This window comes from Indicator indicator, chromosome 5 (assembly GCF_027791375.1).
Source record: "Indicator indicator isolate 239-I01 chromosome 5, UM_Iind_1.1, whole genome shotgun sequence".
NCBI lineage: Eukaryota > Metazoa > Chordata > Aves > Piciformes > Indicatoridae > Indicator > Indicator indicator.
In genome coordinates, this window is record NC_072014.1 from 10,214,342 (window position 1) to 10,232,481 (window position 18,140).

Here is an 18,140-nt window from a genome sequence, read left to right on the forward strand (position 1 = left end):
AGACAATGGTCCTGGAGTTAGAAAGTCAGGTCTCTCTCATCAAGATTAAAGAATATGACTGCACCAGAAACACCAGAGTTAGCTCAGAAGTAACCCCATGAAATGAGATCCAAATAGGATTTCCACTCTGCATAAGCAGTCTAATCTTGCTTGTATCCCCATCTGGACTCCACAGGGATGCCCTCCTCCAAAAGTCCAAGTCCATGATCCCCTTCTATATTGTGTCTTTATCATGGTGGGTCATCAGGATACGCAGGTCCACTTAAAATTACGGGCTTACAACAGAGCCCATGACTTCTAAAAGAAACCAGGGATCAGTGACACAAATTTATGGGGATAAGCCAACACAAAGACATAAGGAGTTTTTGTAGATTTGTTTGTTTGTTTGTTTTGTTTAAAGAGGTCTCACCTGTTTTGTAGGTGACAGTGACTGGCTTGCTACTGGCAGGGCTGTCTCCACGGCCAGTTACAGCATACACAGTGATGGTGTAGTCTACGCCTGGTTTGAGGCCAGTGATGGTAGCAGTGGACATGGTGCCAGGCACTGTAAACTCCTGCACGGGGCTGCTTCCACCTAAAGGGGATGAGGTAAAAAAAGAAATATAATTAATTTCTAAATTATACATTTTAGATCAATACAAAATCCAGAACAATCCTATGTGCATCAAGTTGAAGAGATGACCCTGTTGATTTCAGCAGGTTGAGACCAATCCAATGAAAAGAATGAAACAGGCACACAGAACCACCTCTAAAATGATTGCAGTGCTCCAGAAGCGCTTTCTGTTTGGCAGACAAAAAAAAATTATTTGCTCTCTTTTAAAAGTTCTCTAAATATGATGCAAGACTCTCAGAGATACAAGAGATTGCCTGCTGCAGCCAAGCTTGCCTTTGCTGTTTTCTGCAGCTTACTAATAGCCTCAGAATAGAATACAGCTTCTGGTCTGTGACTGGCCATAGCAGCCTGCCCTCACCTGTTTCACCATAAGTGATCCGGTAGTATCTGACTGTTACTGCAGGAGCATCCCAGGAAATTACAAGGCTGGTTGGGCTGGTGGGGGTGACTTCTAGGTCCCTTGGAACATCAGACACTAGAAAAACAGAAAATTGAGTGTTTAAACACAATTAACCTACACCAGGTACACGTTTCACTTATCACACCATGCTCCCTTGCTACTCATTGGTCCTAGTTCTAGCCCAGTGCACACATCTCTACAAGAGATGTGTCTGGTTAAAAAATTTCTGGCATTGGACTAGATTTAACAAATAAAAAAGTTCTGCTGGCCCTAAAGACATCTGACTTGATCTGAAAGTAGCTTGGGTCCTCCCACTTGTTTCTAAATCATGCCCTACCTCAGCACCACAGGCACTTCCTCAGGAGCAGAGCTTCACCATCTGGTAAGGCAGATCTGGTTTAACAGTAACTGCTCTGGCAGAGGACATCCAAAATCCTCGCAGTGACTTTTAGCCAGCGCTCTCTCAAGGCTTACCTGTTGTTTGCTGGCCAACCAAGGGTATGCTCTCCTCCCTGCCGCTGATGGCGATGACACTGACCACATATTCAGTTCCGGGAAGCAGGTTGGTAAGGGTGATGGAGTTGCGTGAGGGGGGCACACGGTCCTCCTTGGGCCTGCCAACGCCCTGCTCTGGGTGATGCCGGATCTTGTAGCCCGTAATGGCGGCACGAGGAGCAATCCAGTGGACGGTGAAAGAATTGGCAGTTATGTCCGAGAAGTCAAGGCCAGTGGGGGAATCAAGAGCTGCGTATTTCAAAGAGACAAGAGACTGAGCCCAACTGAATTACTGGTCATCATCACCACTGCCATGTTTCATTAAGCTCAGCCAGATCCTAAGCCAAATGCTATTCAGCCACCGAACTAAAGAAATACTTGCTCAGGATCAGAGTGAGATTGAACATGCAGTGTAATGCAGGTACAGGGAAAGCACATGGCACACACAGAGAACACGGCATAAAACAAGGCACATGACCAGTGAAGACCAGTGACACAGCCATGAAACAGGAAAGACTCAGTGACAGATACAATAGGCTCTGTCTAGGCTTGTCCTGATGGAGAAGGTCTGGAAGGGTGCCATGGGAGTGATCAGGGGTTGGACCACCTCTGCTGTGGGGACAGGCTGAGGGAGCTGGGGTTGTTCAGCCTGGAGAGGAGGAGGCTCCAGGGAGACCTGATGGCAACCTTCCAGTACCTGAGGGGGGCCTACAGGAAGGATGGGGAGAGACTGTTTGCAAGGGCCTGTGATGACAGGATGAGGGGCAATGGCTTCAAACTAGAGAGGAGTGGATTTGGATTGGATGTCGGGAAGAAGTTCTTCACTATGAGGGTGGTGGAATGCTGGAGCGGATTGCCCAGGGAGGTGGTTGAGGCCCCTTCCCTGGAGATATTCAAGACTTGACAAGGCCCTGGGCAACCTGATCTAGTTGGGGATGTCCCTGCTGACTGTGAGGAGGTCAGACTAGATGACCTTTGGTGGCCCGTTCCGGCCTGGACCATTCTACGATTCTATCTGTACATTCACACCAGGGCATATGATGCCCTGTTTAAAAACAAATTCTGCCTCTCAGACCTAACGAAACATAAAATTTCCCAGTGTTTACCCAAGACATGCACTGAATTGCTCTTTGATATCTAGCTGATTACCCATCAATGAGGTAGCAATACACAAAAAAGAGAGACAAAGTCATGTTAACAATTACTTCATGAGTGGCATTAATTGCACATGTGTCTCAGGGTGCACTGAAGTACCTGTTTTCTGGATTCCAGACAAAGGTGCACTCTCATGTTGCTCAGAAACACTGTAGACTCTCACTAGATATTCAGTACCAGGGAGCAGATCTGTGGAGTTTAAGTACAGGAATTTAGACATCTTTACTAATAGCTAGAAGTCACTCAACCTACGCAATTTTAACTGTTTCTTAAGGGAGGCAATCAGGTTCTGCTTGATGGAAGATCCGAGCCTCCAGGACAGTAAAAAAGTTAAATAATTTTTTGTGGCATCATGGCTGCTTGCAACATTTTAGCCTGAAGGAGCATGGTATCCTCTATCATTTCTACATTAGCTTGTGGAAACTGGCTAGGGGTTAGTTTTCTACTGAGTTTCTTCTAGTTATCCAGTAGTTCAGTTATGCACCAGGCTAAAGCTTTAGGTTTTAACCAAACTGGAGGACCAAGGATTTCCAACAAAGCTATTCCAATTCAGACGAGCTCCAGATCTGGACTCTTATTCCGAAACTGTGTATTGCCTCTCACTCAACCAACCTGATTTCAGGGCAGATTAAAACAAAACAAAACAAAACAAACAAACAAAAAAAAAACAACTTCAAATGTAAAACCACCTTTGCACCAGCAAAAATTACTGTCAGCTTTTGAAAATGCCCACATTTTGTTGCCATGTCCTGTAAGGTTCCAATGAGTATTTATTTTCAGGTCCTGAGCATACAAAACTAAGGGAGTAATGACCTTTTGCACATTTTAATCCTTTCGCTGAACCTCTGCACTGCAAGTCCTTGATGTTTTTGGAAAACCACGTGAATAATATGTATTTAGTCTTAATACCTAACCAGGCTTGTAAACCAAAGCAATTGCCCCATAGTCTGGATTCATCATTGGATCAATGGGAAAAACTTTCCTGTGGTTTGGCTTTAACTTGAGTAAAGAAAGTGGCCAAATCCCATTTAGTGTGAGTATATAGGAGGCTACTTTGACATCTGCTTAGATCAGCTGAGAATTTGGCCAGTTATACTTACAGTAAGCAATTTTTCTTTTGCCTTATGTCATGTATAAAGGGGCCTTCTATATTTAACTTCTGCAGGTAACCCACTTACTTGTTAAAATCACCATGTTGTCTGAAGGTGAAATTGTCAGCTCTGCCACATCCTCATCCTTCTTCACAGGTGAGTAGCGCACCAAGAAATTGCTCAGCACAATGGAAGTTGGTGCACTCCAAGTCACTCTCATAGTATCAGGCCCCACATTAGTGAAGCGGAGATCAGTGGGAGGAGGCACAGCTACATAGCAAAGAACAAGTGTATTTTAGTTCTCTGATTAATAAAAGTGGATTGAGATGTTTGTTCAGGTAATCACCAGAGAAAGTATCTCATGCATAACTGACTATATCAGACCCATGCAAACAGACTTCTAAACTACATCCGAGTTCTACTACAGTTAAGAGAAAATATGTCTGCACTACTGTCAGGCTCCCTTAACGTCTTGGCAATTCCCAATATGTTAAATATACCCCATGGGCTTAATTTGAAAACAAGGTAGCAAGTGTCAGTAATGTGCTCCTTGCAGCTGGATTTCATATTACCGATGGGGAGCCAAGAGAGGTTTAAAGTTGCCATACAGCAGCCTACAGATGGAAAAGTAATCTCATCTAGAATTCATACATGCATACACAGGAGAGGAGAAGGTATATCACTAATTTCCTATGATTCTACTTCTACTTGTGTGGAAGGATTTACAGCCTCAGGATTTTCAAACACAACAGGACTTCATGCAAGAACCATTTTTCAGCTCACCGCCTGCTCATGCACTACAGAGACCCTTGACAGTGTGGCATGGCTGTCAGTGGCATGTACTCAGAGAGTGCCGTTTCACCTGCATCCTTTGGGGCATTGTGCAAAGAGTGGGGCCACCACTGAAACAGCTTGCTGGAAGCTCAAACAGCTATCAACAGCTGGAGGGGTGTCTGCTGAACTGCTCCTCCCTCTGGCTCATGTTTTAGGAAATCACTGTTTACGAGTCTGGTGAATACACAGATCATGTTTCAGGCTCTTGATTCCAGCTGGACCCTGGAAATCTGAATAGCAGAAGGTGAACAAGCCTGGCAAGTCTGCAGCCTTTCACAGTATGAAAATGCCTCAGGTCAGAAAACTGAGCATTGCATAGCCACCCTCAGCTGCCATTTACAGCTGAGTCTGCCTGGCTTCCCCTCAGTGAGCAGCTCGATTCCTCTTTGGACAAGGCCCCATGATCCTGACAGCCAGTGACAGCATGAAACACTGTCCATGTCACAAAAGACAGAAGTTTTCAAAATTCACCCGTTTGCTGTGTCAGAGTGGTAGGGGCGCTCTCTCCGCCATTAATGAGTGTGATTACACTGATGTCGTAATCAATGCCCGGCTCCAAGCCTGTGACTGTGTAGTATCCTACTGAGGAGTCCACAAAATCTTCAAAAATAGGGACACTTTCTCCTGCTGCAACTACAGTGATGCGGTACCCAATAATGGTGGAGGCATTTAGCGGGGTCCACCTCAGGCCGATGCTTGAGTCAGTTATGTCAACAAAGCTTAGGTCAGTGAGTTGGGGCACCTCTAATGAGTTAAAGAGCACATGGGAAAGGCAAAGACAGAGGCAAAAGACAGACAAGGGAGAAAAAAGCAGTGTTCATCACTCTTAACATTGACAGAACTGTGGAAGCAATTGCGGTGATATGCAGAACTTCTCTTTGGGTTTGGAAAGAAAAGGAGGGGGTTTGGTGTTTGAGTTTTGTTGTTTTTTTTTTTTTCTATTGTACCCTTCAGTGCAGTCTCCAGCTGCCTCCCCAGAGAGGCAATACACTTCTGCTTCAGACATACCAAAATGTCCTACAAGAGACACTTGCAACAAATTTACTTTGAGCAATGGGGAACCATAAAGACCTGTCACCTTCTGATGAAAATAAAGTGAAAAAAATATCCCATTTTATGGTTTTGGGTAGAAAACAAGATATCAAAGTCTATTAGCATATAAATAAAATAGCTCCTCTGAAGTAACCGTTGATCAACCCCCTAGAATTTTTTTCTTCTTCTAATGATCTAACTTTTATCACTGGAATCATAAATATCAACCTATTTGAGGGAGCTAAAATCAGACCACACCCTTAGCTGGTGAGAACCATCACAAAGTTACAGGGTTGATCATCCATTATCCAAACTGTTTACACTGGACTTGGAAAAACTTCTCAAATCCCTGTAAAGGCTTGAGGATCTGGCCTAGAATTCCTCAAGTTCTACTTACCACTAACTGATGCAATCTATGCACTAAAAACAGATGGTACAAAAGAGTAACAAAAGCACCTTCCTGGAAAGATGGCAAATGATTAAAAATGACCTTTAGAAGGTAAGAATTCTCTGAGAGTGACAACATGCCCATATTCAAAGGTAATGCCCAGCATATGATGCAGCCAAGAGGCCGACTCAATTTGTTGGCTAAATTGTTCAAGATCTTGGCATTAAGCCACTGAATAAGGATCCTCTTTAATGACCTTCTAGATATTGCCTAAATTTCTGTAGGGCAAACAAGCAGAGCTGTGCCTGTTTTCCCTGTTGATATCAATCCTGCTAGAAAAGCTATTATTTTCCTGCATGTTAAGGACAGAGTTGGGCAGGAAATGGGGAATGTTAGATACATCTTTCAGGGACAATTGCCAAACCCTCAGATGCTCAAGTCAATAGACTGATATTGGTTTAAGCAACAAGGTTTGGCTCTGTAACTTCAGCATGGCAACCCCAAAATCAGTGGGAACTACTGATTCTTCCTACCCAGGATCAGACACCAAAGATGCAGGACTGGGTATCCATTCTGTTGGATCATTACAAGTTAGCTTAAACATTATTATGGGACAGTAATATGCAAAAGAGTGGCTTTAATAATAGTGGTTACATTCTATTTTAATGTCCTTCCAGGAAAAGACATGTTTTACAGAAGAGATGCAAAAAATTTGCCAGTTTTCTGTAAAAATCATTGTTTATCCACATGGAATGCCTGTTCCATATCACCTTTAAAGAGTGCTAAAAGCCAGAGACATACATTCTTAGCTTTCCCCCACCAGCAGACAGTAAAGGGCTAAAGATTATTACTGCTTTAATTACACAGTATCACAGCATTAGTTCACCTCCAGGGAGCATACAGCACTTCAGTGAAGCATGGAAATTTTAAGGCAGTGTTATAAGAGCAAGCACACACGGTAGCTGGCATCATTTCAGGGCTGAGCAGAAACATAAACAAACAAAGCCCTCACAAAGGAAAATGAAATTAAACCATTTGGGGAGATGCACGTTAATTCTGCTGATGTGGTTATAAAGGTAGTTTCATGTAGTGTGAGGTGGCACACACCACTTTGTGTCCCAGAAGTGCTAGTGACAGACCTTTCAATCTTGGCTTTCCTCTCCTTTGTTCTGAAGTGATCTCCTGCCACTACAGCTGCCAAAATTTCTCCTGTGCTCGCTTCTCGCTCATACCTCTCTTCATCTACTTCCTATTTCCTTCAGCTGTGCTCCAGATGCTGGGGCACTGCAGGGTCAAGTTAAAGTCTCTCTTGCTCCCTAGCTCAGTGTAGCAATACAACAGATCCATCTCTTCATCACCACCCTGTTGACAGGCAATGTAGACTGGCTGTGTAGAGAAGTACATGGGTATAAAAACTGCTCTGTCACATGTTGGTACACAGCTATTCTGCTTCTTGAGATTGAATACTGAGTCTACACCCTCTGCCATCAGACTAATAGGAGTTCTGCAATGTGGAGCTCTTGGACTCAACAATTTGACTTTGAGTGGCTAAAACTGCTACTCATCCTTTCATTACCTTGTGTGATGGTTTCAGAGATGGGAACGCTCTCCTGGTCATCCTTGACTGAGTAAACACTGACGTTGTACTCCACACCAGGGTTTAGGTTTTCAAAGGTGCAGGTGGTCTCATCTGCACCTACAACTTCCTCCAAGGTTGAACCCTGCTGCCCATTGGTAGGAGCAGTGGTCACTCGGTACCCACTGATGCCTGAAACACAGATATATCAGCATGCAGTTATCTCAAGCTGTATTGATTTACATCAGGCCTCAGTACAAGCAACTGAAGCAAATACATATAATTTTACAAGTGATTTTGCCACCCTGAGCCCAGTAAGCAAGATGTTGCTTAGTCAAGCACCCCAAAAGGAGCTTCCTAGGAGGCAGCCATGTCACTTTCATTGTAATTTCAGTTCCATTTGAGACCTTAACTGAAAAACTCATGACCTGCCAAAAAAAAAAAAAAAACCACCTAATGATAAAGTAGGCTTTTCAAAAAGCTGTCAATCCCCGTGTTGCCAAAGTTAATTGTGTATCTCTCATCAACTATTGTGGGAGAAGAGTTCATCTTCAACACTGTCAGAGTCCCATGCTTACTCTCAGCAACACGAACTCATTCTTCACCACCATTTTGCCTTCTTTTCCTTTGGACTACTTTTTTTTTAAACCACTCAGTATATTTGAAGAAATCCTTCAAATACCAAAACCAGAAAAACTATTTAAACACATTCATACTCCAAAAATGGCATTTTAAATGGGATGGAAATCATGAAGAGCCCTATAGCAACCTATACTTAACTGTAAATCATGTCCTTGAATATATCTAGAAATATGTACATTTGTCTTTAAATTACTCAACAGCAGGATTCCCATCATGTTTCCTTAATGAACTGCAAGGCATCAGAGAGCCAACATTAGTGTTCTGCTGCAAGAGGTTTGAGCATAGTGTGAGTTCACGTTGTTACCTGGAGTTGTGCTTCTATCCCAAGAGACTACCAGGATCCCAGTATCAGGATTGGGCTCCAGGCGCAGGTTGGTTGGTGGGGACAGTGCTGCAAGCAATCAGACAGATGGGTCATTTATGGCACTGAGAGTCACGCTAGCTCCATCAGCATCCCTCCTCCCCAGATTACATTTGAAATCTTTACATTTCAAAATTAGCTAAAAAATACTGTCCTGAAGTTGTGACCCTGCATTGCATGAGCTAGTGTTACTGTCACCTATGCATCAGGAAGAAAAACATCTTCCACAGACCATGGCAGAAGGAAAAGACTAGAACTGACTCCCAGAAGACAGCCATTCATCTGAGGAGCACAGAGGAAACAAAGATTACATGGAATAGTTGTAGAAAAGCAAACATGTCCTACGTGTAGTCACTCTCCTGATGATGGGAGTATCTCTCTCCTGGCCATCCATCAGGACTGTGAGGCTGTAGGTGTACTCCACTCCAGGGGTCAGGCCAGAGATCACGATGCTGCCAGAATCAGAGATGACTTCCCGGGGAGCCTCTCCACCTTGGCTTGGGCGCACACCCAGCTGCAGAGAAGTAGCAAATTTTGCAAATTTAGCAAATTTTCAGTCTCAAATGCACCTGTCCCAGCTAACTATCAGCATCTTGGCTGAGTACCACAGGCCCTTATGCTGAATGTCCACTGTTAATCCTGTAACTTGTGTTTCAGATGTCCTGCTGAAGAACTTGACCTGAAGCCCAGAGGATGTGTTTGCACTGAGCTCTGTGACCTAGACCTGTCCTCTGTAAGCAGTACCTTTTGTACCTCTTTCCTTTGTGCTGCTATCTTCACTGCAGTCCACAGCAAACAGCTCTAATCTGTCCTTCCTATCACAATGAAGTAAGAGGAAAAAAGAAACATGGGACTTCAGTTTCTCCCACCTTGAAACCAATCCTTGGGGCAGGTGTCCAGGTGATGACAATAGAAGTCTCAGTGACCTCTGTGTTAAAAGGAGGAACAGAGCCAGCAGGTTGATCTGTAAAGTGAATTGAGAGAGTTGAAGCCTCACCACTCCCATGGCCTGTACAGTTAGAGAAACAGATTTACAGCAGTCCAAATAACAAGAGTTACATAGTAAGTGCTGAACTATGTAAGTTCTAAAGATCCAGAGATTTGGGAGAGATCTGACAGATCAATTCTGTCTGCTGCTGCGCTTGACAGACAGCATGCAAGCGGTTTCATCACAGCCAGTGCTTTTGGTTTTCCTAAGGGAAACAAAAATACTGAAGTGGGCCTCATGAGTCCTCTATGCATCCAAGCCTAAGATTTTGGCATGATATCTGAAGTGTTTCTCAAAAAAACTCACTTCTTTTTCTCCTTCACTCACCATTCAATCAGCAGAATGCTATACCCTTATCTGTTATCTAGCTGTCCCAGCTACAACCATCTTGTCCCTCACCAACATCTTCAACTCTTTTGAAGTCAGTAGAGTGAAAAGGAGCTCAAAGACAATCTGAGTAGTCTGTGGTGTCATTGATAGGTTAGAAACATCACATAGAAGCCAAAGCCTTTGCATACCCCAAAATCAGTTTAAAAAACTTTTAATCTGAATTAACCTCATTATTAATGATGATCATTTGTTTTATTCATCTGTAGTCCTAAACTGGACTGGTTTCATTTAGACAAGACAGAATATTCATTTCAGCAATAATAAGTGATATTCATCTGAGATATCCAACCATAGCCTCATGGAGAAATATTTATAGATAAGGCTATCTGTCAGCAAAAGAGCACCTTGCCAATGTCAACAGTGCTACTCTAACAGTTTGAACCTTTATTTAAATTTCACATTGTTCTAAAAGAAACCACATTCTTTTCTGAAAAGAGGATGTGGTTTGGGGCTTGGATAGCTTTGAATTTTGTTAGTTTATATGACTACTTCATCATTATTTAAACAGCCAATCTATTTATTCTTCCTAGAAGTATGTGTGGGTTCTTACAGAACTCCCTATCCTCCCAAAGTTTGCTTAATATTTCTTCCAAGCCAAGAGCACAAGTACAGATGACTGAAATATAAAAAAGAAGAAATAAAAGAAGAGTAAAATACAATGATTGTGTCAGTTTCTAGAACTGCAGTTGAGCTGCCCAGGATGGTAAGTTTGGGCTTGAGAAATGACTGCCATCAGCTTTATACAAATGACAGGCTAATTATTCCTTGCCCATTTGAAGGGAGCTGTTTGCTTTCCTTGATTTGTCATGCCAAAACCAAACAAACTGAAAGATCAAGTAAAACTAAATTTCTTTGTCATTCAGTTAGACAAAAATGGAGCTACCAGAAGTAAGTTCTCCCTTTTGATTTTAATCACCAAAAAGCTGACATACATTTTACTAAAAGCTTTTTGATGCAAATAACTCTTTTTCCTGCCAAAGGAATGAAGAAAATAGAATATTTCCCAAGCAGTTCTGCTGGGGTGCCACTTCAGAAAACTTCTTCTGTAAGCCAGTTCATAATAGTCACTTTCAGCATAAGTTTTGAAGAAAGGCCAGGGTGTCAGGGAGGAGGAATACAAGCCTGGTTAAACTTACAAGTTGTGAAGACTCCAGTCTCTCTGGCACTTTGCAAGTCATCTTTAACTGCCACAAGGTACACGGTGTACTCAGTGCCAGGCTGCAAGTTCCTGAGAAGGTACTTGGTAGCAGAGGGTCCCACATTGTAGGTCCTTGGTTGACCTCCTCTTGTAGGACCTGCAGTCAGGCGGTACCCTGTGATCACAGCGCGGGGCCGCGTCCACAACACTAACACTGAATGCTCCGTGGTATTGAGAAATCTCAGGTTGGTAGGAGCATCAAGCTCTGGGGAAGAAAAAGTAGAACATGCATCAATTTTCCAACTGTATCTCTACTTCATTCCTACTCCCAAAGCATGCCTGTTACCATGCAAAAAAAAAAAAAAAAAAAAAAGAGCATACAAGGTGATTGTGGAGCCTTTATTTCTCACATAGGGCACATGTATAACAGTAGGGAAAACAGAAGGTGAGGACCATGGGAGAGAGCTGGAAATAGAAGTGAAATAACTATATCCATGCCTCAGTGCCATCCAGTACTATGCTGGGCCAGGCAGACCTGTGTGGTGCAGGCTGCAGTGATTTGGGTGGCTGCCATACATGCCATCCCATGGGAAGGCAGGCCAGCGACTGAGGCAAGACAGATGGACCGAAGCTCACTCAGGAATCTCAGCAGTTTCTCATGAGTGCTGAGCATTTTTTAAAATGCAGCTCAGTTTAGACTTGTCAGCACGCACACAAAAACCTATCTTTAGCTCTTTTGCACTAGAAAGATTTATTCTTTTAAATCTTTGCCCAGTTTTACTCTCTACCCTCTCAAAGTCTCTTCCCAAAACAAAACACCCCCACTTTGTCATTTTAATGCAAAAATAAATAACAGTCAGCAACTTTCTGTATAAAACCAGTTTCTAGATCTATTTAAAAATAACTACACCATGGAATTGACTACATAACAGTTCTAAGCGTGCTCCCCCCATGGGACTCATGTAACAACTCTGTCACTGCCCCTGGGAAGCTCTGAAACTGATAACCCAGAAAACTACATAAACTTGAGGCTGAAGCAACACAGCTTCTTCAGCACTGCACTGGAGCCCTGTGAATGGCAGAGATGTTGCTACCCTCGGCTGAGACATGATGAGGCTCAGAGGGGGAAAGACAAATAAGCAACTCGCCTTTACAGCAAGCAGCGTAGCACCAGCTGCAGTGAAGAACCTAGTGTCTACATGGCAAGTTTCCCCACCTTTTCTAGGTCTCAATCATATGTTGAAATCAAGAGCAGTGAAGAAAGGTTCCATTTTATGACAAGTGCCTTTTCCTTCCCCTGAGTAAATAACATTTTTGTGATAAAAATTAACGTTTCCTTCACTCTCCCAGTGACTCAGCAGGAAAGGGTTTTTGTCCCTTTTATTGTTTCTCCAATCATTTTCTCCTTTTTTGAGGAGAAGGGGAAAAGGAAGCAAGGAGTTCCTTCTTCCACCACTTGAAAAGATGGAGGATATCATTCTGAAAAACAATGGATGAGTGTGACAGTCCTTAGGTCCACCTCCATCCCACAGACTGACAGCTTTATTTCTCTCTTTGGTATTTGAATGTGTTCTCAGTCTCCTCTGACAAGGACCATATCATCTTCCTCCAATTTGTAGCCTACAGTCAGTTCCTTTCCACACAACTACATTAAGCTTTTATCACTTCCTCTGCCCATACTTAAAAGTGGAAGATTAAAAAGCCACACACACACACACAGAGTTTATTTGTGGAAGGTCAAAAAGAGAATTGCATTTACACCGTGGGAAGAGACTTCTGCTGCAGGGCTTTCCTTGGGAACTCTGAATGATTTCTGTTTCCCAGGACTTTCGATTACAGGATGCAATTTATGTGAATACTTTCTAAAATGTGGTTTAGGGAAAGCAGTTACATGGATGATCGTAGCCTATGGAAAATGATTCCAGACATTTGCAACCATTCCTGTGCTGTTTGAATCAAATGTCTATGCCCTGATGCACACCTCTCTGTGGACTTTCAGAGGTGGCTCTATACCTAGCCATGGCTCCTGAAAACACAATCAGAAAGATTTACAGATCTAACTAGGAACTAAGCACTTCTTCAAATGCTTCCAAGGGTTCGGAATCCTAAGTCACACCCCTGCTTTTGAAAACCTGACTTAAAGGAGAGGGTGTTAACAACATCTATGCTACACTCAAGTCATATACCTAAGCCAAAGGACAAGCTTAAGGATCCCATTTTCCCCAAGTCAAAGGAGATGGTAAGAGAGAGAGGCCCTATTCATGTCTCGTAACTTTACAGATGTAAGTAAATAGTATCTCTCAAACAGCACAGCTGTATTCACAGCTTATCCCACTTCTTTTCCTTCCCTCTCATCTTTATTAGGCTGAATTCTCAAAAGTTGCTCTCAGCAACAAGTATCAGAACAGCAGCAGATGCACACTGCTGAATTTTGATCCTTTGAATAATGGGACCCACTTAGAGAACACTACACTCTTCTATAAACACAGTCACTTCTGTAAATAGAAGTCACTCTTCTATTGCCCAATGAACAGGTCTGTTCAAATGAACTACATCCCAGGTTCTGTCTGACTTGCTTTTCTTGGATCACAACCAGGGATAACCACCTGAACCCATGTTCAACTCCTCTTCCACCTGAAAGCCTACATCTGCTCTCTTCTCTGCGTTTCTGCAAGGCAAAAAGCAACACCTGACAGACTACTTTGCTTGTCATCTTGCCTCACACTAATGGCATGCTGCACTGCCACTAAGTCATTAGCAGTCAGGTTCTGAGAGCTCCTGCACATCTCTTCCTGAAATATATATGCTTCCCATGGCTCTTGTCAACAGTCCATTGAGGTTGCTGCAAACCAGTTCCCCAGGTCTCCCTGGGAAGACAGTGACGTTTCTGGGGTGCTGAGACAGCCTGTGGAAAGCAATGCCTGATCTGGCAGAGCTGAAATGCAGCCCTTTTAGTGACAAGGCCTGTCCTTACATGTGCACACAGAACACTGACTATTGCCAGTGGAGACAAATAGGTATGTAGCTGTCAGAAAGGAGAGAGGGATTTTCAGAGCAATCTCAGCAAGGCACCTAAGTCAGGCTGAAAAATGCTTCAAGGTATCCTCAAAAAAAAAAAAAAAGGACAAAAAAACCCCACAGGCTGAACTCTTGTGCTGTGAAAGAACTGCAGAGCCCATCAACTCTCAGTCAGTAATAACGAAGTTGAATTCCAGCCATATGAAATTGTTTTAAAGTGCCATGAGAGTTAAACTCCCATTGGAAAGCCCCAAAGGAGGATAAATCTGATGAAGAGATCATTGTCTGACTGAATGAATTCCCAGCCCTGTCATCCCAGTTATGGGATACCTCCTGGGCTATAACTGTTGCACATTAAGTTCTCTGTTTATACATTTCTCCAAGCAACAGAGAAATCTGCACTTCAAAGGTTGAAAAAAGCATGAAGGAAAGACTTACTGGTGGTTTGCTCTCCAGTCAAAGGTTTGCTCTCCCTTCCCTGGCTCACAGCAAAGATCTTAAAGAGATAGGTTGTTCCAGGCAGCAGGTCAACAACTTCAGCAAAAGAGCTCCTGGTGACAGGCAGTCTCTGGCCATGGTGTCCTGGGCGATTGACAGGGATCACCTCCACTCTATAGCCAGACACTTGGCTCTGTGGTGGGGTCCACATGATGGTGATCTTTATATCAGAAACCTCCACAAACTGCAGATCTTTGGGTGAAGGAACTTCATCTGTGAACAGAGCGATAGGACGGTGTTAGAGGGAGCCTGTAGCAATTGGCAGAAGAAGCTTTAGGTTTACATGGGAGGAAAAAAGTTAATTTTGATGGAACAATGGCTAGCTCAAGAGTATTTACCAAATTAAAAACATCATGGTAACCTCACTGTAAACATACATACACACATTCCTAGCCAAACAGACTACAATTCAAAATGTCACCACACAGTTATAAGTATCACATGCATTCAGTCCTAGAAAGTATCTTGCTGTCTCAGAAAGAACTATAAGACCAGATGTAATACACCACAGAACTTCAAGTACACATAGAATCAAAAGCCTGGGGGCAGGAGGGAATACTTCAGGGGCTGGAAACAGGAACATCCTTTTAAAATTAAAATGGAGGGTTTTCAAAATACATGGCGTGTTCTGAACGTCTGTAATTAACTTAAAATCCATCTTTTATAATTAAACAAGTACAGGGGCAGATCTGGCCTTACTGCAAAGACAAAATCCAGTTCCCTCTGTGTTCTCTGTGTTGGTCCACAGTACTGCACCCTTGAATTGCTATGTTCAAATGAAATTTCTTCAGATTAGGACTGATACTGCCCTAAGGCTAACCAATGCACATTTTTGGAAGACACAGATGCCAAACCATAAAATCATTGAGCTGAGTTCATTCCTGGTAAGTTCCCATTTGAAAACATGTGCTTGCAACTTGCAGGACCATCACATTCCACTGCTACCACACCAGATCCCTGTTCTTTCACTATGCTTTCTTCTGGTTTGGCTATTCAGCCCAATTGGATATTTAAAGAACCCTGAAACCGGTTTTTTTTTTAATTGGTTGTGCCTCAAGTTTAGATTGCATGTTGTTATTTTGGTACATCAGTGCTGCACAGTCTCCTATTCTCACCAATTGCAATGACAGTGATTAGGACTGGAAGAAGGAGAAGTCAGGTGAACCATTTGGGTTTGTGTTGTGGTATCTAAGTACATATCCTTAAACATCTGAAGGCCAAGTACTGAGACAAAATGGTTTACCAAGGCTCTTAAGAAGACCTCTTAGCAGAACGCTCTTAAGACAGCTTAGGAAACTCTGATCTCTTTCCTACAGGCACAATGCAAGGCCAGACTTTTGACCTGCCTGCAGTCCGTTCCCTGGAAATTACAACCCTATTAAGGCAGAATTGTGGCTTGACTGTGGCAACTCATAAGTGAGTGTGACTTTGCTTTAGAATACCAGTGACATTTACAATTAAAAACCACAAGGATGACAAAAAGCAGAACCAAGTCCATTCAAAGACTGGTTTAGCTAGAGCCATCTGAGTCTGCATTGTCACTTGGCTCTAAGTACCCACAGAAAACTCAGTGACTGATATCCAGAACGTGCTGATTGTTACCTGTGCGTGGGACACCTGTGGTTTCCTGTTGGATGAAGACAGGAGTACTCTCCTGATTTTCTTCCACTGCATAGATGCTGATATTGTACTGAACACCTGGCATCAAGTCACTGAGTGTTACAGAGGTTGCAGTGTCAGGAAGGTTGAGCTCTGTGCTGCTGCCTTCCACAGAGGGTGTGTAGATAATTCTGTAGCCTAAAGTGAGAGAAGTACATTTAGTTTTCACAATCAGTAGGCTAGCACAAGCAATGCTAGAAATGAAAGCTAAACTGATCTCCCCAAGCTAAGGTTTCATGAAAATAGTCCTGAACTTCAGCAGGACCGGTGGCATGCCTGTGCTCACATCTCATCCACAGATGATACATTCATAGTGCCTTACAAAGCATAATCTGACCTGGTCTAGAATATTTCTTAGTTATGATGTGGATTTAGGTCTACACATTTTTCATGCTTGTTACAGGATGGTTTGGATGTCAGATAAAATGAGAAGGTCAGGGAGCTCGGTTTTATTTAACATCAATCTAGAAGGAATAGTTTTGCATCCAGCCTCCTGAATTGCCTGCTTTGGACAAGGAAGCAAGCAAATGCTAGGCTGCCCATGTGCTTTCCACCTGGTCTCCCAGACTGTGCAGAATTATGCACTAGCCCTCTGTCCCAGAGCTATACTTCATTTTCTCTTTTGTCTAGATTTCAGATGCTACCAAAATAGGACCACAAACCTGTGATTGGAGCCTGTGGTCTGCTCCAGCTAATGACAATTGATGTGTCATCTACACTTTCCACAGTGTGCTCAGGAGGTGCATCTGGAGCTGTTTAAGGGAATAAACAAGAGGAAAGCAAGAGTGAGGGTAAGAGGTAACAATTTATTGAGCAAACGATAAAAGCAGCTTTCAAAGTGCAGCAACACCCACCCACGCATACCTGTAGTCTGTGAAGTAGACAGGATCAGATTCTGCTCTCCTTCTTCAGAGATCTGATAGACATTAACAATATACTTGCGACCAGGAAGCAAGTCAGGGATGTTGACAGAAGTGGCTGTGCTTGGAAGATCTGAGAAAGGTGGTAAAGAAAAGACTGCCTTAGCAATTCTGTCGTTTTTCTTTTTCCCCCAATGAAATCATTAAGACCTCTGTTCTAATCTGGCTGAATCAGTCTTCCTGCAATAAAATAGCAATCATTCTGCACTGTGTCTTTAGTCCACATCAAAACAGCTTGTGTGGAGAGTCAGGATAGATCTCCGTACTTAGCGAACAGACAACAGCTACGACAGAAAGGCTTGGTGTGTGACATGGCAAGGCAACTTGAGTGGCAGCCCCCTGCATTCTGCTGGCATTTAGCCATCTCAGCTGAGTGCTCATTTCATACCCAGACTGTTGTTATTTTCAGTATAGAAATGTATGGAAAAATTTTCACATGGTTATATGGAAAGACTGACTCGTAAGTGGAGAAGAATGACATTATATGGGCTGATGAACTTCCTCCCTCCCTTCTTTCCCCCAGATGTCCACCTACATGCCAGATGTAGAAAATTCCCCATGAAGCAGCTCTTTAATGGCCAGACTGAAGCCAAGCACCTTAAGGGAAATTGGGAATTGCCTGTAAGCCTCTGCCTGCAGACAGATGAGCTCAGGACCTGCTTTGCAACACAGCTCAGCTGGCTGGGCAGCCAGTGTGCAGACAAGAAAGGTGGTGATGGTGCTGGCAGTCCCTGTGTAAGCCACTTTCTGCTCATGAGTCCAGGCCTGTGAATTCAGGGGAGCAACTCTCCAGGGAGAATTATTGTTAATTTTCTCATGTTGTTCTCCTATCGCACTTATGTTCAACTAGCTATTATGACCTCAAATCCTTGTGAGATATTGCTATTACCATGGTTAAGACAGGAAACTGGGGGGAAAAAACTCAAGATGAAATTATGTGTG

The 18,140-nt window shown here is 43.1% G+C and overlaps 1 protein-coding gene across 1 annotated transcript in view; it reads right to left on the reverse strand.

Annotated features, from left to right (window-relative positions):
* FN1 (fibronectin 1) overlaps nucleotides 1–18,140 on the reverse strand; it is a 55,317-nt gene that overhangs the window by 15,748 nt on the left and 21,429 nt on the right. The window contains exons 16-30 of the mRNA XM_054381191.1: nucleotides 17,143–17,271; nucleotides 16,941–17,030; nucleotides 16,222–16,416; nucleotides 14,560–14,832; nucleotides 11,102–11,368; nucleotides 9,457–9,551; nucleotides 8,933–9,101; nucleotides 8,531–8,617; nucleotides 7,585–7,776; nucleotides 5,060–5,332; nucleotides 3,842–4,024; nucleotides 2,763–2,852; nucleotides 1,488–1,757; nucleotides 972–1,088; nucleotides 410–574 (exon numbers count right to left, since the gene is read on the reverse strand). Of these exons, the coding sequence (XP_054237166.1) occupies nucleotides 410–574; nucleotides 972–1,088; nucleotides 1,488–1,757; nucleotides 2,763–2,852; nucleotides 3,842–4,024; nucleotides 5,060–5,332; nucleotides 7,585–7,776; nucleotides 8,531–8,617; nucleotides 8,933–9,101; nucleotides 9,457–9,551; nucleotides 11,102–11,368; nucleotides 14,560–14,832; nucleotides 16,222–16,416; nucleotides 16,941–17,030; nucleotides 17,143–17,271 (2,595 nt within the window). The remainder of the gene's footprint in view (nucleotides 1–409; nucleotides 575–971; nucleotides 1,089–1,487; nucleotides 1,758–2,762; nucleotides 2,853–3,841; nucleotides 4,025–5,059; nucleotides 5,333–7,584; nucleotides 7,777–8,530; nucleotides 8,618–8,932; nucleotides 9,102–9,456; nucleotides 9,552–11,101; nucleotides 11,369–14,559; nucleotides 14,833–16,221; nucleotides 16,417–16,940; nucleotides 17,031–17,142; nucleotides 17,272–18,140) is intronic.